General features: G+C 39.9%; 1 protein-coding gene across 1 annotated transcript in view; it reads right to left on the bottom strand.

Annotated features, from left to right (window-relative positions):
• Positions 1–949: 949 nt before the first annotated feature.
• CA13 (carbonic anhydrase 13) overlaps positions 950–24,976 on the bottom strand; it is a 37,249-nt gene continuing 13,222 nt past the window's right edge. Inside the window, exons 3-7 of the mRNA XM_023227816.2 lie at positions 24,178–24,296; positions 16,987–17,082; positions 15,734–15,796; positions 15,062–15,217; positions 950–3,758 (exon numbers count right to left, since the gene is read on the bottom strand). Of these exons, the coding sequence (XP_023083584.1) occupies positions 3,639–3,758; positions 15,062–15,217; positions 15,734–15,796; positions 16,987–17,082; positions 24,178–24,296 (554 nt within the window). The 3' untranslated portion in view covers positions 950–3,638. The remainder of the gene's footprint in view (positions 3,759–15,061; positions 15,218–15,733; positions 15,797–16,986; positions 17,083–24,177; positions 24,297–24,976) is intronic.

Genomic DNA, 24,976 nt, shown 5'->3' with positions numbered 1-24,976 from the left:
TGAAGTCATGTTTTAATGTAAATAAGTATAGACAAGTAGATGTTTATCTGTGCGTATACATTCTCAACCACTGTTTATCAAGAGGGCCACAGAGTAGCAACATTCCAATAGCAATGAGCTCACCCAAATCTTGGTTTTCTCAATACTATTTTCTACTAAAAGAAATCAGGGCTCCTTGGTTCTATGGCTGGGGAAAGAAAAGTATAAAATGAGCCAGGAACATAGGATAGCTGCCAGAAAGTAAGTACATGGGGACATGACAAAAGGACACACAAGTCAGCTTGAAGGTGCTCCTGCTGGGCAAAACAAAAAATTTGAGCATCAGAATAAACAATGATAATAACAGATTACAGCCTATTAAATAACACAGGTATCTCTAAATCTATGCTGGAAATAAATGAATGAATTACAGGTTTAATGAGGAACAGAATATTTACCTACTCTTAAAAGAATCCCTTCCCAACAAATATTTACAAAGGACATAATAACTTTACAACAAAGACATCTAGCAGACACCATCTGATATAGTTTGGCTGTGTCCCCACCCAAATCTCATCTTGAATTGTAGCTCCCATAATTCCCACATGTTATGGGAGGGACCCAATGGGAGGTAATTGAATCATGAGGGCGGTTTCCCCCATACTGTTCTCATGGTAGTGAATAAGTCTCAGGACATCTGATGGTTTTAAAAGGGGAAACCACTTTTGCTTGATTTTCATTCTCTCTCTTGCCTGCCACCATGTAAGATGTGCCTTTTGCCTTCTGCCATGATTGTGAGGTCTCTCCAGCCACGTGGAACTGTGAGTCCATCAAACCTTTTTTTCTTTATAAATTACCCAGTCTCGGGTAATTGAAAGACACATGAAGGAAACATGAAAACTAAATGGACAAGTTCTTCTTGAATGGATTGAGTGGTTAATAATAAAGCCAAGTTTGTGAAAATGAAACGTCTCATTTTCTTTATTGTGGCTGAATCCAATTTAAATTAAAATATGAAATGTTTAACAATCATAAAATCAGTATTTGCTGTGGTAAACAAAAGAGATCTACACTAGTATTTACAACTTTTTAATTTGTTTAAAAAGGATGCAATATAACCATTTTAACACACATTTAAACCTTTTGCCTCTAGGAGATATATCAGTTAACACACAATATTCAAGGAAATCAGTGCTGTATAAATATTTTTGGTCTATTAAGGTGCTATTTATAATACAGAACCAACACAACATTGCAGCAGAAACCATAAGTTACAAAGTAGTTACTCTCACAGACAGTAATTAGAACCCCTGTCCTACATGCCCCTCCAGATATAGCAACTTACATTCTTCGAGAAAACAGGTACTTTCTCTGACTGGGATACTTCACAGGTCTTTCCAAACTAAAGAAACACTTTTCCACTCAACACTCGCTTTTAGAAACCATTAGAACTTTTAGTTTTATAAGTTATAATTAATTAGTATTCCTTTAAAAAGAAACTTTTCAAAAGATAATGTATTTTACTTGTTATATTAACTTACAGTACATTTGATTTCAAGCAGAGAGATAATTATCAAAGAGAGCAAATAAAATTTTTTGAAATATTTGATTCATTAAATAATTGCTACAGATCAATCTTCTAAAAGCCTTAAACTAGGCACCGAGGGGAAAAGAACATTGACCAAAGTATTAGCTTCACTCTTCAGGAACTCACCTATTGCAACAGTATCCATCACTGTTATACAATTTACTGATATTCAGTTACACTATCAACATTGCAAGATAAGGTCAATTATTAAAATCTACATTCAAGCCAGGCATGGTGGCTCATGCCTGTAATTCCAGCAATTTGAGAGGCCGAGGCAGGCAGATCACTTGAGGTCAGGAGGTTGAGACCAACCTGGCCAACACTGCAAGACCCCATCTCTACTAAAAATACAAAATTTAGCCAGGTGTGGTGGCATGTGCCTGTCATCCCAGCCACTAAAGAGGCTGAGGCAGGAGAATCATTTGAACCCAGGAGGTGGAGGTTGCAGTGAGCCAAGATCATGCCACTGTACTCCAGCCTCGGTGACAGAGTAAGACTCAGTCAAAAAAAAAAAATATACATCCAGAGGAAGAGAGATATAAGAAACAAATCATCAAAATCAAGGGAACTCAGGTAAACCTATGTTAGAAGATGACAAAAGTATAGCATGTGTTCAAGTCTTAGATGTAGTTATTAATTTAATGCTTAGTGTCCCTCCATTTGTACCAGAAAGAGCAAAAGAAACACTACTCTTATCCCCCACCAAAAACAAACAAACAAAAAGATAATAGGTTAAAATTAAGATCAAGCTCCACCTGACAAAATTAAGAGACGGAGGGACATGCATAAAAGGAAAAGTGAGTTTTGCCATGGAAATGGGTTGAAGGGCTTATGGACCCATTATATATTTATATAGAGACTGAAGTAATTTTTTCCACAAACTGACAGAATAATGACCCACACGAGATTGCATCCTGCTTTGCTGCCAAAACACCAGGCAAAAACGTGCAACGTGTTCATCATGCCTGAGGGCAGCTGTGACTGCACTGGTACTATGTTATATGTTAATTTTAAACCATGTTAATGTCATAAACTGGCAGGCATTGCATTTTGTCAACTATTAGCCAGTTCATTATTAACATTACTGAGTGAATATTATATATGGTATAATTCATTACAGTGTAAATAGCCATTTATACCCTGAGGAATTCCTCACCAAGACTATAAGGAATATTTTTGATCAGTGGAGGAGACACATTAAGTAGCTTTATTCCATTGCCCTTAACTCTTATATTGTGCATTTTATTAAAGGTATCATGCAATGAGAGTTAGCAACATAATCACTGCAAAAATTATCCTTATAGGAAAACATAATCTACTTTTTATGAATTGGAATAACAACAAAATATTAAGCAAAATCACTTGTTTCAAAAAAAGTATCACATTCCTACCATTTGGGATACAAGTTTCCACCTAACATCACTGAAAGCTGTGACTAATTCAGTCTCTATGGCAAGGTAAAATTTTTAATACATTCTGAAGTCTGCAGTGTTAACCATATTTTCACACAGGTTGAAGTAGATATATTTCATGGGTTTTAATATATGTCAAACAATGCTTACTGTGAATATCCATGAGTGCAAATATGAGACGGTAAGTTAGTAAAGAGATCTAAGCCAGCTGGGCTTGATGGCCCAGGCCTGAAATCCTAGCACTTTGAGAGGCCAAGGCAGGAGGCTCACTTGAGGCCAGGAGTTTGAGACCAGCCTGGGCAACATAGCAAGACCCCATTTCTAAAAAAAAAAAAGAAAAATTAAAAAAAATTAGCCAGGTTCGTACTCTGGAGGCTGAGGTGGGAGGGTCACTTGAGTCCAGGAGTTGGAGGCTGCAATTAGCCAAGATGGTAACACTGCACTCCAGCCTGGGTGACAGAGTGAGACCCTATTACTAAAAAAATTACAAAGAGAGAGAGAGATCTGGTGTTCTTTGTGACACCGAAGCTCATAGTAAAATGGTTCCTATAAATTAGAATTCTACAAAGGAGTTGTTGGCAGAGACTTTTGTGTTGTGTTTTGTTTTGTTTCATTGTCTCTCCACAGGCATGTTTGGGGGAGTTCATTGGTGACAATTTTTAACGGAAAGAGGCTCTCACTTTGCGGCCCTTCAGTGGCTGTGGTGGGCGGTGATTGCTCACCAGAAAAGCTGCTGCTTCACCCTCCGCTGTGCACAGGAGACTGCGGAATTTGGCCAGCTGTAGAAGAAGAAAAGAGTTAGCTTCAGCATAGAAATTCCCACCAATATTAATGAATTATCCTGCATAAAGAATTAAGATATATTTATAACCAGGAACAAAAAATATTGAAATGAAATTTTTCTGTTACATGTCATATATAATAAAGAAACTCTTTTGCTAAATTCTCATCACTCTACAAATACCTACAGGTTCCAAAATTAAATGTATAAGCATTTTTAAGTTGATGATCAAAGTAACAAGAGGAAACATCTAGAGTGTGGTTTAAAGAGTAAATATCTAGAAATCAGAGAACGTTTTTCAATATTTTTCAATCTACAAACACACACACACACATTTTATGACAAAAATGAACTCAACTATATATGCTGTTTTGAAACCTAATTTTTTCACTTAGTATATATCCTAGCCATCTTTGCATAACAATAAATATCAACCTACATCACTACTCTTTATTGCTGAAAACTTTTCTATTATAAATGTTTTATAAATTTTTAACAATCCCTTGGTGGTTTAATATTATTTATTAAAATTTAGTACAGGCCTAAAGTGAAGTTGGAAAAATTAAAACTAATTTTATCTTCTCAAAATTATGCACCAAAATTATATGGTCAATTCATAAAAGTAAATCTTTGGCTTTTGTTTTATTTTGAGGAAGACAAATTAGGAATGAGAACCTACATTCTCTAAACTTTGTTAACCATCTAATCTCAGAGTCAAGCAAATTCAGACTAGGACACATCCTTTAGGTTTTCATCAAATACCTGATGCCTAAAATGTTTCTTATACAGTACTAACCAGGATGGGGGGCAGAGGGGAGGGAGGTCCTTTATAAGAAATAGGCAGCAGTTTATAACTATGCTCTACGGCAATAGGATCAACCATCATATATACAAGCAACCATGTTTTCCACATGTGGTATTTTGAGGGTTTTATTTGTTTGTTTGCTTGTTTTTTGAGACAGAGTCTTGCTCTGTCGCCCAGGCTGAGTGCAATGGCACAATCTCAGCTCACTGCAACCTCCACCTCCCAGGTTCAGGCAATTCTCCTGCCTCAGCCTCCCATGTAGCCGGGACTACAGGCACGTGCCACCACGCCCAGCTAATTTTTGTAGTTTTAGTGGAGATGGGGTTTCACCATGTTGGCCAGGATGGTCTCGATCTCTTGACCTCATGATCTGCCCTCCTCAGCCTCCCAAAGTGCTGGGATTACAGGCAGGAGCCACCGTACCCAGCCATTTTGAGGTTTTTTGCTTGTTTGTTTGTTTGTTTTAAGTACAGATATGAGAAGGAGACAAATGTTTACCACTTACTATTACTCATGTTTCATTAGACCAGATCATTATAGCTAAAACCATATGAGGCTTAAGAGAATCTCTGGTCAAGTAGCAGAGGCTAATAGCAGAGGCTAACCGCTGAGACCATAGGAAAGACACCTAGTCTTCTGCAGATCATGACAATCCAGGTCTGTCTGGAGTGGTCATTCCAGGTGGCTGTGCAGGAATTCTGAGTCCTGAATTAAAGCATGGGTCTACAGGCTTCATCAAGCAACCTGCCTCCACAGTGATACTGCTGATTCCTCCGAAGACGTTGGCTTTATTTTTCTCCCACAACCCCAGCTCCTGCCCCTGTTCAATCCCTCTGGAAGTTGATCATGGCTCCCTGCCCCAGCAGTACTTTCAGCTCACCAGTCTAGAATTGGATCCAACTTCAGCTCATTCTCTGACCAGACTGTGTATTTTGGTAAGAGTTCCTAGACCTGTTCTGATGTCTTGCCAAATCCCTTCCCCTTATAACTGGGTCTCACAATCATTTGGCCCAGCTAGGTCAACCCCGTATTTTCCAGTCCCCATTCAGATTTGCTTCTCTTGACTCTAGGTGTCCTCCACTACTGCCCTGGCCTTGAAATGCACATCCCTGGCTGGTTCCCACTGGTCTTATCCTTTTATGTGGTTCCAGGCTTTATCCAGGCAGGCAACAAAGCTGCCCCTCTGTCACTAAGGCTGAATCAGTACCTACAGGTTCCCAGCAGAAATGTTCCCAGTTCAGCCTTGAGGCTGAAGCAAGTATGACCTGTTTTGCTGGTTTCCTTGACTCTAATACTGAAATTCTAATTTCATTGTGTAGCAACTCCAATAAGCTGAAATACTCTTCTTCTAAGGTTCTGTAAACAGCTTTATGTCACTCTTATGCTCAAACCTCTTTTATAGCACTCAACTGCCTGCCAAAATTGAGTAACAATAAAAATAAGTTCTGTTATGGAAAATGATGGACTAGGCACTGTGTTAAGTGCTTTACATTACCTCAGTTAATCTCCAAAATATCTCTATCAATAATATATAATTATTCCATTTTACAGATGAGAAACTTGAGGGGTAGCTGAGAAGTTTCAATAAATAAGCCATCTTGACAAACAAGCCATGCACAAACCACAGAGAAACTTGTTTTCTGTTTCCCCATTTTATCCTATCCTTTTAATTTACATTTTATTATGTAAATATTCAAAAGGACACAAAGGTAGAAAAAGCAACATCATAAATCACCAGGAATCCATGACCTAGCTTCAACAATCATCAACACACAGCCAATTTTTCCATCCATTCTCCCACCAAAGCTCTCTTTGCATTTGCCATTCTACCCAAACTAGGCTATTTTTAAGCAAATTCCAAACATCATATCATTTTAGTGTAAACATTTCCAAATACATCCCTGTAATACGTCGCATTTCTAACATTTTTATAGGTACCCAAAACAAATGTGTCAGCATGGCTTCCAAGCCCCTTGACCACCCAGTTCTAACTAACCTTCCTAGATGGATCTATTACATCCACATGCATGTCTCACTCTAAGCCAATTTTGGGAGGGGTGGTCCCAAAGCATCTGAATGAAAATACTTTGAGTTAATTCTTAAAAATTCAGATCCCTGGACCCTACCCCAAACTTGAGAATTGGAATTTCTAATAAGGTCTAAGGATTCACTTTTTTCTTTCTTTCTTTTTTAAGATAGAGTCTCGCTCTGTCACCCAGGCTGGATTGCAGTGGCATAATCTCGACTCACTGCAACCTCCACTACCTGGGTTAAAGCAATTCTCATGCCTCAGCCTCCGGAGTAGCTGGGGTTACAGGCAGGCGCTACCGCGCCAATTTTTTTTTTTTTTTAAGTGGAGACAGGTTTTTGCCATGTTGGCCAGGCTGGTCTTGAACTCCTGGTCTCAAGTGATCCTCCCGCCTCAGCCTTTCAAAGTGCTGAGAGAAAGATTCTCCCCAGGGCCTGAAAGCTTAAGGGAATGAATAATTCCTCCCTCCTCAGGCCCAGTCCCAAGGCGCAAGGCTACTTCCTCCAGCAGTGTGTGTCAGCAAGATAGCAGAAGCAGGAAGAGAGCTGGCCGGAAGACACATACCCTCTGAAGACCCAGAGGGAGGCCGTAGGGGTACTATGTAGCAGTCACGTCAGACTGGGACACTTCCTGTTTACAGAGGACTATAGAGTCCCTGCCCCATCCTCACGTGGGGATGACGCCATTTTAGGTCTCCCTGCGTCTGTACCCAGGCGCTCATTACAACATCGTGTTGCTCCACACCGCCTCGTGTTGTCTGTTGGCGCACTCTCAGGGTTCAAATTGATACACAAGCCTTGCATCTGGTATCAGTACCCGCCCTACTGTCCAGGGCAGCCCCTCCGAGCTGCCATGAGTGTTATCAGTCTTTCCACTACGCAGGAAAAATACAACAATCCTTTACTTACCATACTCATACAGAAAAATCCTGTTATGGAATCTTAATCGAGGAATGTGTTGCATCAGGGAAAAGTTATTATAAAGTAAAAAATCTAGGAGTACCTGGCAGTCGTAACGGGACTATATGTCTAAAAGGTAAGCAGTGGCTTTGCTTCACCAAAATTGGACAATGGGGAGTAAACACTCAAGTGCTAGATGATATAAAGAGAGAACAGATTATAGCCAAACAAAAGCCAACAACCCCCCTCCAAAATCACCTGTGGCATTTCCATCCCTTTATACAAAACTACAAGCAGACATATCCCTTCCTAAGCCAGGAAAGAACCTGTTTGTAGATCTAGGAGAACGCATCGCGCTTACCATGAATGTGTGCAATCGCTGGGTATGCAGGGGAGCCCACATGAGTGAACAGTGGCCATGGTATGGAATAGACTCTATCCCCCCTTACTTACTAGCATGCCGAAACTCCAGCCTCACTTTCACTCCTCAGGAATGCCCACAGTCCTGGACACTTCCAATAACAGGGACGGTGTGCATATCCCGCAGGTGGAATAAAACCCATCATGCCATAGGTGAAAGTCCCTGTCACCAAACCCTAACAGTCAATGCCTCCACAGCAGAGTGGTAGCCAAAATTACCCCATGGAGCTTGGTCTCCTTCGAACTTAAGCTACCTCAATTATGTCTTGCCAAAAAAGGCCTGGTACTGTACCAACACCATTAACCCTTATGCCGCATACCCCAGCCTAAGTGCACTATGGGACAATCCTATTAACACCAGCCTACAATAGATTGCCCCTGATGGATTCTTTTGGATATGTGGAACCCAGGCATACTCATGGCTACCTTATCACTGGCAAGGTACTTGCTTCCTAGGCACAATTAAGCCTGGATTCTTTTTTACCTCCAAAGCCAGGTGGGCAAAACCCTCGGAGTCCCTGTGTATGATAACCTAACCAGAGAAAAATGATCCTTGGAGGTAGGAGGGAGCCAAAGATGACAAGAGGACAAGTGGCCTCCACAACAGATCATCAAATATTACGGCCCTGCCACTTGGGCTGAGGATGGTTCATGGGGCTATTGCACTCCCACATATATGCTAAATAGAACAATTAGACTACCAGCTGTTCTAGAGATAATCACTAACCAAACTGCCTCAGCTCTAGAAATGCTCTCACAACGAAACCAAATGCGCGCAGCAGTTTATCAAAACAGGCTAGCACTAAACTACTTATTAGCAGAAGAGGGTGGGATGTATGGTAAGTTTAATATCTATAATTGCTGTCTTAACATAGACAATCATGGAAAAGCGGTTCTAGAAATCGCTTCAAACATCAGAAAAGAAGCCCATGTATCAGTCCAAACCTGGAAGGGATGGGACCCAACAAACCTTCTAGGAGGGTGGTTCTCTAATTTAGGAGGATTTAAAACACTGGTAGGGACAGTAATCTTCATCATTGGGAGCCTCCTGTTTCTCCCCTGTGTTATCCCACTAATAATAAAAGCCATTAAAACTCTTGTTGAAACTACAGTTAGCCTCCAGGACAATCCAGACGATGCTCCTGCTACAATGACACGATGGATACCAACTCGTCTCTCAAGAATACCCCCAAATTAAGTTTTTCTTTTTCCAAGGTTCCCATGCCACCCCTATGTCACTCCTGAAGTAGTTATTGAGAAAGTCATCCCTTTTCCCTTTTTTATAACCAAACAGACATGAATGAAAGATTCTCCCGGGGACCTGAAAGCTGGGCAGGGGGTGAATAACTCCTCCCTCCTCAGGCTGAGTCCCAAGGCACAAGGCCACTGACACCAGCAGCATGCATCAGCAAGATAGCAGAAGCAGGAAGAGAGCTGGGTGGAAGACACATATCCCCTGAAGACCGAGAGAGAGGCCGTCTGGGTACCACGTGGCAGTTACATCAGACTGAGATACTTCCTGTTTACAGGAGACTATAAAACCCCTGCCTGCCCTGTCCTCACTTGGGACTGACGCCATTTTAGGCCTCAGCCCCTCTGCACCCAGGCACTCATTAAAACAACGTGTTGCTCCACACCGCCTCGTATTATCTGTTGGCCCACTCTCGGGGTTCGAACCAATACAAGAGCCTTACATCCCCGGGTGCAGACAGGTTGAGGCCTATGGCTTCAGCCCCAAGTGAGGATGGAAAGGGGTTTTATAGTCCTCTGTAAACAGGAAGTGTCCCAGTCGGGAATAACTGCTACGTAGTACCCAGATGGCCTCCCTCTCCGTCTTCGGGGGTATGTGTCTTCTGGCCAGCTCTATTCCTGCTTCTGCTATCTTGCTGACGCATGCTGCTGGTGCAAATGCCCTTGCACCTTGGGACCGGGCCTGAGGAGGTAGGAGTTATTCATTCCTTTAAACTTTCAGGCCCTCGGGAGAATCTTTCACTGGGATTACAGGGGTGAGCCACTGCGCCCAGCCTGAGAAAGAGCTGTTATCCAGACTATATAAAGGACTCTTGCAAACAACTCAATGTAAAAATGGACAGATGATTTGAACAGATACTTAACAAAAGGAAATACATACATAGCCATTAAGCATATAAAAAATTTTCAAAATCAGTGGTCGTTAGATAAATGCAAATTAAAATCACACATATCCACTAGAATACCTAAAGTTAGAAAAATTGACAATGCCAAATGCTTGCAGGCGTATGAAGCAACCAGAAATCTCATACATTGCTGGTGGGAATTTAATATGACACAGCCACTTTAGAAAACACTATAGTAGTACTTTACTCAGCCGGGCACAGTGGCTCATGCCTGTAATCCCAGCACTTTGGGAGGCTGAGGCGGGCAAATCACTTGAGGTCAGGAGTTCGAGACCAGCCTGGCTAACATGGTGAAACCCTGTCTCTACTAAAAATACAAAAATTAGCTGGGTGTGTTGGCGAGTGCCTGTAATCACAGCTACTCAGGAGGCTGAGGCAGGAGAACTGCTTGAACCCGGGAGGTGGTGGTTGCAGTGAACCAAGATCACACCACTGCACTCCAGCCTGGGCAACAAAGCGAGACTCCTTCAGAAAACAAAAAAAAAAAAAAAAAGAAAGAAAAGAAAAGAAAACAATATAATAGTACTTTACAAAATTAAACAAACATGACCTAGTAATTTCAGTCCTAGGTATTGACATAAGACACATAAAAATGTGTGCACACAAAAGTGTGCAAATTACTCCTAATATCTATATATGGATTGCCATTATTCATAACGACCAAAAATTAAAAGCAAACCAAATGTCCATCAACTGTGAAATATATTTTTAAAATATAATATATCCATACCATGGAATATTACACATTAATAAAAATTAATGAAATGGATCAGGTACCATGGGTCACACCTATAATCCCAACACTTTGGGAGGCCAAGATGGGTAGATCACTTGAGGCCAGGAGTTCAAGACCAGCCCGGCCAATATTGTGAAACCCCATCTCCACTAAAAATACAAAAATTGGCTGGGCGTGGTGGTGAGTGCCTGTAGTTCCAGCTACTCAGGAGGCTAAAACAGCAGAATCACTTGAATCTGGGAGGTGAAGGTTGCAGTGAGCCAATATCACGCCACTCCACTCTAGCCTGGGCAACAGGGCCAGACTCTGTCTCAGGGAAAAAAATAAAATAAAATAAAATAAAATGGATGAATCTTGAAAAGATTATACCAGTAAAAGAATTCAAACAGAAAAATCTACTGTATGACTCATTTAAATAAAATTCTAGAAAAAGTAAAATTCTAGCGACAGCACATCAGTTGTTGCCTAGGACTATAGGGAAGAAGGTGAAGGACTGCAAGAGAGCACCACAAAATTTTTGGCTGACATCTCTATCTTTTATTTATTTATTTTGAGATGGAGTCTTGCTCTGTCACCCAGGCTGGAGTGCAGTGGCGCAATCTGGGCTCACTGCAACCTTGCCTCCCAGGTTCAAGCGATTCTCTTGTCTCAGCCTCCTGAGTAGCTGGGATTATAGGCGTGCACCACCACATGTGGCTAATTTTTGTATTTTTAGTAGAGACAGGGTTTTACCATGTTGATCAGGCTGGTCTCGAACTCCAGGCCTTAGGAGATTCACCCGCCTTGGCCTCCCAAAATGCTCACACCCAAAATTAGAGGTGTGAGCCACAGTGGTGGTTGAGAACTACATCTTGATTGCAGTAGTTGTAGCATGTCTATATACAGTTACCAAAATCAGCAACCACACACTTAAAATTCATGAGTTTCACTGCATGCAAATAATATCATAATAAAAAAGTTATTTTTCTTTAAAAGGAGAGTAGAAACAAAGCCAAGTATTTTGCATATTAAATTTCAGCTAAGTAACCCAATATTGATGATTTAAGATAACCCAAAGAGACTTGGCAAGAGAAGTTGGCCCTCCAGAGAAAATGACAGATTTGTCTTCAAAAGGATCAGAAAATAGTACATTTATCTGCTCACTGGCATGGCAGTTAAGAATTTAGTCCTCAATGAGTGACTCTGAGAGAGAAAAATGGACTTAAATCAAGAAAAAGAAAATGAAAAACATCTGATTTGCCCCTTAGGTCAAAGTGTGACTTGACAGGAAACTGTGGAGAAAACCCTAAGAAAAAAATCCGGACAGTGCTACACTTAGTATTCATATCTCCTTGGGCATTTCTTGATTGTGACAGTGTCTCAGACTTACCTTGTTTTTGATGACCTTGGCAGTTTTAATGACCTTGAGAATACTGACTATTTTATAGAATGTCCCCTGACTGGATTTTGCCTGATATTTTTTCATGGTTAGACTGGGACTGAATTTTTTTTCTTTTGCTTTATTCTTTAACTTTTAAAACCACCACAATATCAGATTTTAACAAATTGAATTGTTACTCAAATAACTTCCTCAATTTGGTTAAAAACTAAAATATGTGAAAATATTCCTACTAGAGGAGATTTAAGTGAATGCTCCAAAGTGAATTAACAATCACTTCAGAGCTCTAAAACACAGCTATTATTTTATATACTGCTCTGGATAAAAACCACATTAATAATAGTAATCCATTGAGCCTCAAATAAGACAAAGTAGTGAATCCACAGCTAGGTAGTCATAATTCCTAAACTTGCAGGTAGATATTTTTAATAAGGTTAACTTTATTATTTTTAAGAAACTAAACTATATATTTTGATATATTCTCCTCCAGATCACTGGTGGATTGAAAGCAAAAAATAAAACTAAACAAAAAGTTATTTTCCAAGTGGCTTTAAGAAATAACAGTGTCCTTGAAATATGATGGAAAGCATGATTCCCTTATTAACCACCTTGATGTTATAGTTTATTCATTCTTAATATCATTCAGTTCAAATTTAATAAAGAAATATAAAAGTAAACCATTTAGCCTGTGACAGGGAGAAAAATGAATTCCTTTATTCAGGACTCTGAATCAGTAACAGGTCATTTTTCTCATGATACAATGATAGAAAAATTCACAGGAGTTTTCATGTCAGTCAAGCTCTGGATTTCTACACAGGCCTTTGTAAAATGTTTTAAAAAGTATACACACTAGGTTATTATTTGCCTTTAATCCTAAAGACAAGGTCAACAAGGAGAAACACCCAACAGAAAGAAGGATGTGTTCAATGCTCCAAGGGGAAATGCTGCCTGAAATGATCTCGGTAAAGGTGGGCCAGCTCTGGTATAATTAGGAGGAAAAATAAAGAGGTAGGCAGGTGGGCAAGCCCAGTACATGTGTACTTTATTAGCTGCAAAAATTACTAGACTATCACGCCTGTAATCCCAGCACTTTGGGAGGCTGAGGTGGGCGGATCACGAGGTCAGGAGATCGAGACCATCCTGGCTAACATGATGAAACCCTGTCTCTACTTCAAATACAAAAAATTAGCCAGGCTCGGTCGTGGGTGCCTGTAGTCCCAGCTACTCGGGAGGCTGAGGCAGGAGAATGTCATGAACCTGGGAGGCGGAGTTTGCAGTGAGCCGAGATCGCGCCACCGCACTCCAGCCTGGGCAACAGAGTGAGATTCCGTCTCAAAAAAAAAAAAATTACTAGACTATGTTCATGATAAGATATTGCACCTAATTCAAAAAGAACAACAAAAACACAACCAACGAAGAACCACAGCATCCAAGAATACACAACATCTACCCATCAGATTGGGCAGCCCCATGGTTCAGCGCTCCAAGCACAGTTTTTGAACATGAAAGACTGGATATCCTGGCTGGGCACAGTGGCTCATGCCTGTAATCCTAGCACTTCGGGAGGCCGAAGCAGAAGGATCATTTGAGGCCAGAAGTGGATCACTTCAAGACCAGCCAGGGAAATAACGCAAGACCCTGTCTATACAAAATTTTTCAAAATAATAAGCCAGGCGTGGTGGCATGCCACTGTAGTTCCAGCTACATGGGAGGCTGAGGCAGGAAGATGAATGGCTTGAGCCCAGGAGTTCAAGGTTGGGGTGAGGTATGGTTGCATCCACTCCACACCAGCCTGGGTGACAAACTGGATATCCTGAGTCTAGCAGACTCGTGGCCTACAGGGGAAGCTCCATAAGCATTTAACAGAAGAATGACTGCCTAGATGTCTACACAAAAAGAGCCTCACCACAGCCTCTCTACAAATGTTTTAAGCATTAAGCCCCTCAGACAGCCCAACAAAAGTTTTTGTTAACAAATGCCAAAAGATCAACAATTCCTCCTCTCCCTCTCACTCCCCTCCCCTTTCTCTCTCTTTTCTCTTCTTACGGTATAGTAAGAACACTTAAATGAGATCTACCCTCTTAACAAAAGAAATTTTGAGACAAAAGTCTTGCTCTGGAATGCAGCGGCATGATCGTGACTCACTGCAGTATCTGCCTCTTGGGTTCAAGCAATCCTCCCACCTCAACCCCTCGAGTAGCTGGGACTACAGGCACGCACCACCACACCTGGCTAATTTTTGTATTTTTTGTAGAGACAGGGTTTTACCATATTGCCCAGGCTGGTCTCAAACTCCAGGGCTCAAGCGATCCACCCATCTCCGCCTCCCAAAGTGCTGAGATTACAGGCAGGATCCACTGTGCCCAGCCTACCCACTTAACTAGTTTTTAAGTGTACAAAACAACGACTTCTTACACGTATCAGGCACACATTTCTTAAGGCACTGCACGAATCACTGTCCTCAAGTTTCACTTGGAAATTTGTAGAAGCAGGTGTGGAGACTAAGGTCAGAAAGAAAAATGTCACCTTCTATAAGAAGCCTGTCTCTGATTTTTTTGTTTGTATCTCAGCCTGTTTATATCCCCATATCAAACAGCAACAAAACAAAAGCAAATGATTATAGTGCTCAAAATGATGCTTCACTTTCATCAGTGTCGCTATGTACATTTCTAAGAAGTGGCAAATAAATTGTCTAATCACAGAAGGTCAAATATGAAAGGGACACAGATCTCATCTAGCCCAATCACCCATCTGATGAATAAAGAGAAAACACAGACTTCAAAACACAGCAGAAATTAAGGGCAGGGTTGGGAAAAAAAAAAAAAAAAGCCCACTTTCCTCTGAGGGAATCAGTATCAACCTGGAAGAGATTATGTACCTGTTGAGAGCTGATGTTTATCGGTTGCTTTAAAACAATCCATGTGACACTCTCAAGAAGAGGTGGAACTGTAAGAGAACCAGGATATGTCCAGTAGTCCCAGGATGGTGGAAGCAGAGATAATGGGTCAAAATTTGTGAATCGAGTTTGTTTACCCTGGGAGAACAAAAAGAATTCCCACAAATTACAATGGGATAGCTTTATATAGACCTCAAAAAACATACATCCATGCACATCCATTGTAATTCCGTAAATATAGAATATCTGCATCCAGAGTTATCTAATATCTTCTTTTAGTATCTTTTAAAAAGCATCTATCTTCATCTTAAAAATTTTAGATAAAGTAACATATCATATAGATTTATTTAAGAAGCATAAGGTTTGTTTTAATATAAGTGGGTCCTTTACATGTGTTACAATTAAAGGCTTACTCTGTAATATAATACCAGAGACTAATTATGCATAAGTATATGTATTCATGTTGATTTTAGGTAATTTAAGACCTTTACATTCAAAAGATAAGTGATAATAGGTTACTTCTGCTTTTTTTTCATCAAGTATGTTGCAAACTTCAAAGCAGGCAGCAGATGTCTAAGTCTTTAAAGGAAGATAAGAAAATGTGGGAGAGAACAAAAAATACGTTAATTATTAACAAATAGTAATTCATTTTACCTTTTCTTTAATGGAATCCAAAATGTCAGTAATCTTTTGCAGTTGGGAATTAGGTTCACCAATCTAAAAACATAAAATTTCAAAAGAAATGGTTACTGTAGCAGATCAGGTCTGAATCACTCAATTTCAGCCACTATTTTAAAATTATTTTTTAAAAAACCTCAGCCAGCACAGAACATACAGTGATTGTTCTATAACAAAGCTTCTCTTTTACCTGCCGGTCTTATCATGCCAGAAGGATCTGAACAAGATAATATTACAGGGTTCCTGTACTGAACTTGCAGCTTAGTCCCAAAACTAATAGTAACAGCTTAATATTTGTTCAGTTTTATCAGTGTTTAAGATGTAGGTTAACTTGAGAGAAACTTTGCATAAGACAGTCTAACAAATAACTTGCACTACTTAGCTAGATGTGACAGTCAGCCCCTCAATTCAAACGGACAATGGTGGCATCAAAATACTAGATGCAAACATCTCACATTTGCAGCCTAACATGATTTGAGGTCCCAAATCAAGAGAGTATATCATCATAAGCAAACTCATCATAAATTATAGATTCATAAAGGATCCTCTTTTCATTATTACAGGTGTTTTGAATCTACCTGAAGGTTTTAAAGCATCTGGATCCTGCCACAACCACCCCTACTTGGTGTCCAAAGGCAAGGAACTGTTGCCATCCATGGTATTCCCTGTTCATGAGTTACAACACATGGAGAGTATGGGGTGTGACAAAGGGGCACGCCTACAAGAATGTGGAGGCAGAGGGAGGTGAGAAGCCCAACCTGTTCCCAGGTATGATGACAATAATTGTCTAACCACATGTGAATATTAGATTAAAGGAAATACAATAAATTTTTTTTTTAAAAACCAGTGAGCACATTGAGACAATATGTCATTGTGGTCAGACCAGTGTTTGAAGAATCAGGAGCTTGAACTTTATTCTGTCCTAAATAGTATACAATTAGGAAGAGCCCAGAATAAATGTTTTTTTCCAGTATCTCAGTTGTTATTTCTGCTGCTATTCTTGATGTTGATGCTGCTATTGTTATTCACATAAAAATGATCAACAGACAATAAGAAGACTTATAAGACAATGCTCCTAAATGAATATATAATTTTTAAATATCATTGCAAAAGGAAAATGCTACACCTAAATTGAGTTTACTATTAAACAAGATGGTTAAATGTGTATTTCGAGATTGAAGCTCTTTCAACAAGGCTGATCATTTAAAATGAAATCAGTAGATTCTCACCTGTAAAAACACTCCCAAGACAGCCAGTCCATCTGGTTCATGAGCTGCCTCAACAAAGCTGGGGTACTTGTCTGAATTCCAATGAACAACATGGAGCTGAAAGGGAGATACACAACATAGTAGGAATGTTTTGTTAGACATCCTGAAAAACATAAATGCAAATAAAACATTTACAAATTTTCTGGTGCTGTACACTTTGTATAATGTATTTACCACAAGAATTTTGGACAGAATCCTCTTATTTATTTTTGTCCAAAAGTGAAAGTTCATGCAGTGAAGGATCACAGTCACTTAACTAGCCTGTGGTACACTATATTAAAGACTATATAGAATGCCTTGAGCATCTTAGCTGGATATGGTAGTGCATGACTATAGTCCCAGCTAATCAGGAGGCTGAGGCAGGAGAATTGCTTGAACCCAGGAGGTGGATGTTACAGTGAGCTGAGATTGCGCCACTGCACTCCAGCCTGAGCAACAGAGCAAGACTTCATCTCAGAAAAAAAAAAAAAAAAAAGCTTTGAACATCCTTCACAGCCCCTCCAGCCCTAACAAACTCCAGTCATTGTTCCCAAGTAGCTGGAGGCTCCTCCATGTCTTCCACAGATGAGACTGCAATGGAGCAGCCTCAGATCAGATCCCGGCTGGCAGGCTGGCAGTAAAGTCCATGGAAGGGGCCTGAGCTCACAGGTGGGTGGAGAAGTCAACCTCCTACACAGCAGGTTTTCCAGGACAATCCCGCTACCAAGGACAGTGAGGCTGTTTCTAAAACTGCCCAGTTAAATGTTTACTACCTGTCATTTTAACACTTTTTATGGCTTGAAAACACAAAATCTCCTCATGAGTAATCATGTTAAGTAGCATTCAAACTTTTTTAATATTAAGAGCATTTTTAATTGGCAAATCATAAGTGTATACATTTATGGGGCACAATGTAATGTTTTAATATATGTATAAATGTGGAATGATTAAGTCAAACTGATTAACATATTTGTCATCTCACACATAAAAATGCTTATCATTTTGATACACTTACCATGTTCTATGAATATGTTTAGATACTTTGCTGAAAGCAAGTTTCAATGGGGGAAAAAGAGGTAGAAAATGGGAGGGTAGCTGGTGCTACTAAGGAGGGGGATAAATAGAGAAGGGGGAAGGGAAGGAGGTGGAGGGCCTGGAACTCCGGAAACTTCACCCACCTAACAACTCTATTCATATGCAAGCAGCCTTATGCAACACCTAAAGGTATCCTAAATGTTTTACCATTGCAAGCAATACAGTATCTCGAACACACCCACAAGTGTGAAAGATTTCAGAATAACGATAAAGGAGAAAACCACTTTTGGGGAGTCTTCCCCAAAAGGACAAACTGAGACAGAAGCCAAAGGGCAATGCGACATGCCCAAAAGATTTAGCCACGATCATAAATGGTGATCAAGCCATGGTGTACAAGGACCTGATATGAGGGACTGACTTCAGACAAGATCTCCTTCTAACAAATCCCTTTTGTTCATCAGGAAGAAAATACTTTTGTGAGCCTTCATGCCCAAATCATCTTTCTAGCTGACTGTTACAGAGAGGATTTAGCATTTTCAAATACATCTTTATCCCATCCTTTAAATATAACTCTATGTCTTACAGGCAATTTATAGGAGATAATTTCTGAATAGATAACAGTTATCATAAACAGTCAACTATAAAACTATAAAACAGTGTACCATCCACAAACAATCAGGGAAGACTGTGCGATATCAGGCAAGTAATATAAAAGTGGATTCCTATAGTGCCATGTTCCAGGTTGGTGTGAGATAGTTGGGGGAGGAAAGAAACCTGAAAACACTGGGTGATGAAACAGAATTCATTTGGCTCACATGAGACAGATGACATTCACTGTCAGGGAAGGGCTGATAAGGATGTTAAAATTGTTTTAAGTGGCTCCGTGCCAGTGCACCAGTTCTCTTAGTAAGAGATGAGACCAAAGAGAGGAAGATATAAAATGACTTCTTTAGGGTCACAACCAGAACTGATTAAAATATGAATGTGTAACTAAAGAGAGATGAATGGACATACATATATCCTATATATAACCATCCTTCTGCTAGCTAAAAATACAACTATTTAAACTATGATGGGAAACTAGGCCAAGAAAATCTTTTTCTTTCTCTCCTACACATCTTACTTAACTGGCAGCAATAACTTCCCAGAGAAACTGATACCACTTCTATTAGCATTTATATTTGAATTAAAACATAAAAAAAAATAGCAAACTCACATTTCCTGACTAACATTGACAACAGCAGTGATTTGAGCTGAATGACAAGAAATTGTAGCCACTACAAAAATGAAAATTAGATTCTTCCCTACTGGCAACTAATTTCTAGATAATAATATTAAAATTTAGCAGTTTCAAACGCATATTAGTGGTATGCAAAATATACTGCCAAATACTATGCCAAAAATCCATGATGAATGTTGAAATCAGTTTTATTATTAACTACATATTTAAAATGCTTGCTATATATTCTGCCTAAACTTTCATTAGATAACGTTCCAAACACAGAATGGACAATTAGCCTAGTTTTGTAGATGCCTAACTTTTGGGATAAAATGTTTCTTGATTTAGATCGCTTTAATCTCTCTGTAATATCACAAACCATCATATTAGCCCTAAAAATAAAGTTGTATATGTTGCAACTTTAAATGTCTTTTTTCTTTCTTTCACTTCTTCTTTTTGCTCACAAGGGAACATAACTTGATGATGGTCATGAACTTAGTACAAAAGTGGCTGGAAAAACTAATCAACTCCTTGGAATCATGGAGCTGAGCACAAAGGGGTTCTTTTGAACATGAAACCAAATGCAAGGACTCCCAAATGCCTCCATCTCCAGCCTTGACTTCTTCTTAAACTCGAAGTTTTTATCCAACAGCCTACTTGAACATGAGCCTAGAATGCCTAACAAGCATCTCAAACAACCTAAAACAGAGCGTGAATTCCTCTCTGCATCCTGCTCCTTCCCAGACTTGCACATTTCAGTAAATGGCACCACCAGCCTCCGATATGCTTACACCAAAACCTTAAGAGTGTTTCTAAACTCCTCTTTTTCCTTCCTTCAATCATGACATCCTTTTCATCAGCAAACCCTATTGACTTTATCTCTCAAACATCATAGATTTGTCCAGCTCTCTTTGTCTCCACCACCCCCATAGTCCAACTTACTGTCACTGCTCACTTGAATGACTTCCACAACCTTCTAGTTCTTCTCCCTACTTCAACATTTGTCTGACAACAGCCTCCTCTCCACCCAGCAGCTAGTTATATTTTGTAAAATATAAAGCAGAACATGTCATTCCCCTGATCAAAACCTTCCATTGTCTTCTTCCCACTGCATTACAGATAAACTTTAGACTGTTTACCATGCCCAACGGCACCCGATGTGGCATGGTCCCTGCCTGCCTCTCTGGGACAGAGCCCTTAACTGTTTCTTTCTCATTAATTCCAACCCTATAGGCCAATGACTTTCTCCTCTTGAACATGCCAGCCACACTCCTGCCTTAGAGCACCTGTGCTTGCTGCTCCCACTTCCTGAAAAGCTCTCTCTAGATTTTTCTCACAGTGCTTTCTTCTTATCATTCAGTCTCAATTCATGTATCACCTCAAAGAGGCTTTTCCTAAGCCCTCAGCCACTCTACCAGATCACATGGTATTGTTCCCATCAAAGAACTTACCATGCACCATTTATTTGTTTATTGTCTACCTCTCCCATCCCACCAACTCTGGGGTTTGACCCAGACTTTCTCTATCTGCATTTTCTATCTCAACCCAGAAACATGGATCCTGCGCTTCCTCACTCTCAAACTCACCAATCGACAAATCCCACTAAAGTTGCCACTGCCAGCCAGCTTCCACCTGCACTGTCATTTATTGCCTGGAACTTTCCCCAAAAGTTTCCTCCAAAGCTCCCCTTAGCCACTCTTGCTTCCATCCAATCTATTCTCAAACAATAGTTGAATTATTTTTGAAATGCAAATATCACCACTTCCCAATTCGAAGCTATTCAGTGGCTTCCCATTGTGCTCAGAATCACCTCCATAGTCCTTACCAGGACTTACCTCAGTTAGATCGGGCCCTTCCCAGCCTCTCCAACTTTGCCTCTGACAACTCTCTCCTTCATTCTCCATGCTCTAACTACATTGTTGAAGGCCATACTGTTTTACAAACGTGTAAGTCTCCTTCCCAACCCACATCCTCACACATGATTTTATGCAAAACCACTGCTATCTCCCCAGTTGACCTGGTTCCCTCCCCTTCATCCATCAGGTTTTAAGTTAAACCAGGTTTAACTTAAAACGGATGCCCATCCCATAAGGGCAGCATTTTCTGACCTCAAATGTGTGAGGCTGCACTCCCTTCAGGGTAAGCATCAGCAAGCTGTGTAAAGATTAGGAGCGGGTTTAATTCTTAATGAATTCTTACTGAGTGAAAGAATGAATGAATATATAAGCCAATGAAATAAGAAATAGCCTTGAATGCATATTAAAGAACAGTATACAATTCCAAGGGTGGGTGCGGTGGCTCAGGCCTGTAATCCCAGCACTTTGGGAGGCCAAAGAGGGAGGATTGCTTGAGCCCAGGAGTGTCAGACCAGCCTGGGCAAGATGTCCAGACTCTGTCTCTACAAAAAATAAAAAATAATTAGCTAGATGTGGTGGTGCCCACCTGTGGTCCCAGTTGCTCTGGAGGCTAAGGTGGGAGGATTCCTTGAACCCAGGAGGTCAAAGCTACAGTGAGCCATGTTTGTACCATGGCATTCTAGCCTGGGCAACAGATCAAGAGCCTATCTCAAAGAAAAAGAAAGAAAGAAAGCAGAAAGTCTATTCCAAGCTTTATCCACAAAGCTTTATCTTTAAATACTGGTGCTGGTCATAGATTTTTTGTTAGATTCTCTCATTAAAAAAAAAAAAAAAAAAAATACTGGCCGGGCGCAGTGGTTCATGCCTGTAATCCCAGCACTTTGGGATTCTGAGGCAGACAGATCACCTGAGGTCTGGAGTTTGAGACCAGCCTGACCAACATGGAGAAACCCTGTCTCTACTAAAAATACAAAATTAGTCAGGCATGGTGGTGCATGCCTGTAATCCCAGCTACTCAGGAGGCTGAGGCGGGAGAAGCACTTGAACCCAGGAGGCGGAGGTTGCAGTAAGCCGAGATCACACCATTGCACTCTAGCCTGGGCAACAAGAGCAAAACTCTGTCTCAAAAAAAAAAAAAAAAAAAAAAAAAAAATACTGTTTGTTTAAAGCATGCATAAAAATGTATGTCTTAAAATATACTTAAAAATTCCAAGATGCTTCCAATTTGTGTAATATTTACCCGGAGGACTCATACTTAGGTGTCTTAACATGAATTGAGTCTCCAAGGTCTCCATGTGAAACAAAAGAAGGGAAAAGAATTATCTGTAATGTTGTAAGTTGTACCTAAGTTTTTGAATAAGTGAAATTTGCATTACAAATTTTTTCCATTTATAAATACATAAATGAACCAAAGGTTTTGGTTCTTTCCTTCACTGGTTTGCTATAAATAAATAAATAAATAAATAAATAAATAAATAAATAAATAATGATTTATTGCAGAACAACAACAACAAAAAGTCTTTATCTACAAAAATGGCCCTTGATCAGCAGGTAAGGACTCTGAATCTCTGACATGTGTCAGGAGGACCCTTTTCAGGAAACTACTTGCCAGCTGGCAGAAAACCTAAGCCTCTCTGAGTATGTAGTACTTTCAAGTTTATTAAAGTACAAGGTGTAACCACACAAAGCATTCTGACCAATTTTCCTGAGTTGCTAAGGAAAATGAGAGACCAGTGATCCAAAGCAACCAGTAATTAGTCCCAAGGGTGCTTTGGACATTTAGTACAACATGTTATATTCAGAACACAAAACTTTAGAAAGAAAACATGAAAACTATTCGGTAAATGATCCAAATTGAGACATCATACAAACTCAGGAGCCCACTTTCTACCTTCTTGACATAGCTTGTCCATCATCATAAAAAACTTTGTATATACATTTTATTTCTCTACCCTGAGGACAGAGCAGGTTCCATACTCTAAAGCTACTTGGCCTCAAACACAAGTGATTTAGTAGCAAAGCAAACGTTTTGGATGATAACCTTAAAAGGGCAGAGGTACATGTCAATGGAAGAGTGAAACTGGAAAAAAGTTCGATTGTCAGATTTCTCTGAACAGCAGGGCTGTATGGGGTATCTAAACTCTACAGCTCAGTAACCATGAGAACATGAAGAAAAACTGCACTTGCCTGATAACTTAGCTCTGTCTTGCCTAGGCGACTCAGAAACCAAATTATTTTCACGTGAATAGTATTGATTGCGTCATATAATTCATTTTCATCTCATGGTAAAGTTGGGTGTTAGTAATATTTAATCAGATTAAATCTGAAGCTTATTATGCTTTGTTCTTTAACCAGAGGATTAAAAAATGTAGAGTATTTTTTTTTAATCCAGATCCTGCACAGAGTATCGTTAGTGAATATAATTATAAGGAAAAAGGAGTAGAAACAACTCAATAAATGCTTTATTGTGTTATGATTTACCAATAAGTTGAATAATTAACAGATTTTTATTTTTTATACCTGTAATTATAGAGATAAAGTAGAGTTCAGAAGAGTTTGTCTTTTTTTTTTTCCTCAGTGAAACTTTGCCATTTACCTATTTAAATATCACTTATTTAATGTGGTCTTTACATATTAGTGGATATTTGTATCTGGATGAAATATGACCACATTTGGACATAAGACAAATGTTTCTCTCTCTACTCACTGGCCTTTCAGTAGATAGAAACACTTTGTAATTTGATATCAGACAGATCTAGGTTTAAACCTGTCTCAATGCTTCCTAGCTGGATAAATTACTTAATCTCTCCAGCAACCAGTTTACTCATTTCTAAAATGGGAACACATAACCCTAAGCTCTCAGGGTTGGTTTAAGGCTTAGGAGGGCAACATTTGAAGCTCTCATATTGATAAACTCTCATGTTGAATGAATAAAGCAATTTCAGACACTAAGATACCTAATTGGCTCAGGATCTATTTGGAATCAGTAAAGTTGTCTCTGTACCCCTTAAATCCCACCATGTAGGAAAACCATGAATCACAAAGATATATCTGAGGGCTTACCTCTGCAGCATAGCTCACTCCATCTACTATGTGCTCGGAGCCGTGGTCATCAGCAGACCCCCAGTGAAGGTGAAACTGCCGTAACCTGTAGCTTCCAGTGAGAGGACCACCACGCAGAACTAAACACCAACATGTTTTATATTAGCAAGAAAAAAATATTTACATAAACTGCTCAAACCACAACATCTCCCTGAATTATTCTGTACATCCATGTCCTCCAAGGAATTTTTTACAAATGTGTCATTTGCTTTGCTGACAAGAATACCACTTTTAAATACGTGTAGAGTGAAAACAGAACATTTTTAAAAGCTTAAAGCATCCACAATACAGATTTTTATGGAAGACCTGAGAAATCATCTGGTTAGAAAGCTATAGAAATTAGGACTTTTGAAAGGTAAGGAATGGTTGTGTTTACCTGAGGATAAGTCAGCCTATCTGAATAAGGCTGTGACATGCAGAGAGGTCCAGTTTGAGCTTGGTAGAGCAGTGCAGCATTATGGTTAGCGTGCAGGCTTCGGCAATTAGAAGGCCTACACTCATGCTGTCCTTTCCGAATTATGTGATCTTGAACAAACTCTAACTTCTCTTTTCTTTTTTTTTTTCTTGAGACAAGGTCTCGCTCTGTTGCCCAAGCTGACGCAATCATGGCTCACTGCAACCTCTAAATTCTGGGCTCAAGTCATCCTCCCACTTCAGCCTCCCGAGTAGCTAGAAGTAAAGACGGGGTCTCACTATGTTATCCAGGCTGGTCTCAAACTCCTGGCCTCAAGCAATCCTCCCAAAGTGACAAGATTACAGG

Source organism: Piliocolobus tephrosceles, chromosome 7, assembly GCF_002776525.5.
Source record: "Piliocolobus tephrosceles isolate RC106 chromosome 7, ASM277652v3, whole genome shotgun sequence".
Classification (NCBI taxonomy): domain Eukaryota; kingdom Metazoa; phylum Chordata; class Mammalia; order Primates; family Cercopithecidae; genus Piliocolobus; species Piliocolobus tephrosceles.
This window is presented reverse-complemented; position numbering and strand designations above follow the sequence as displayed.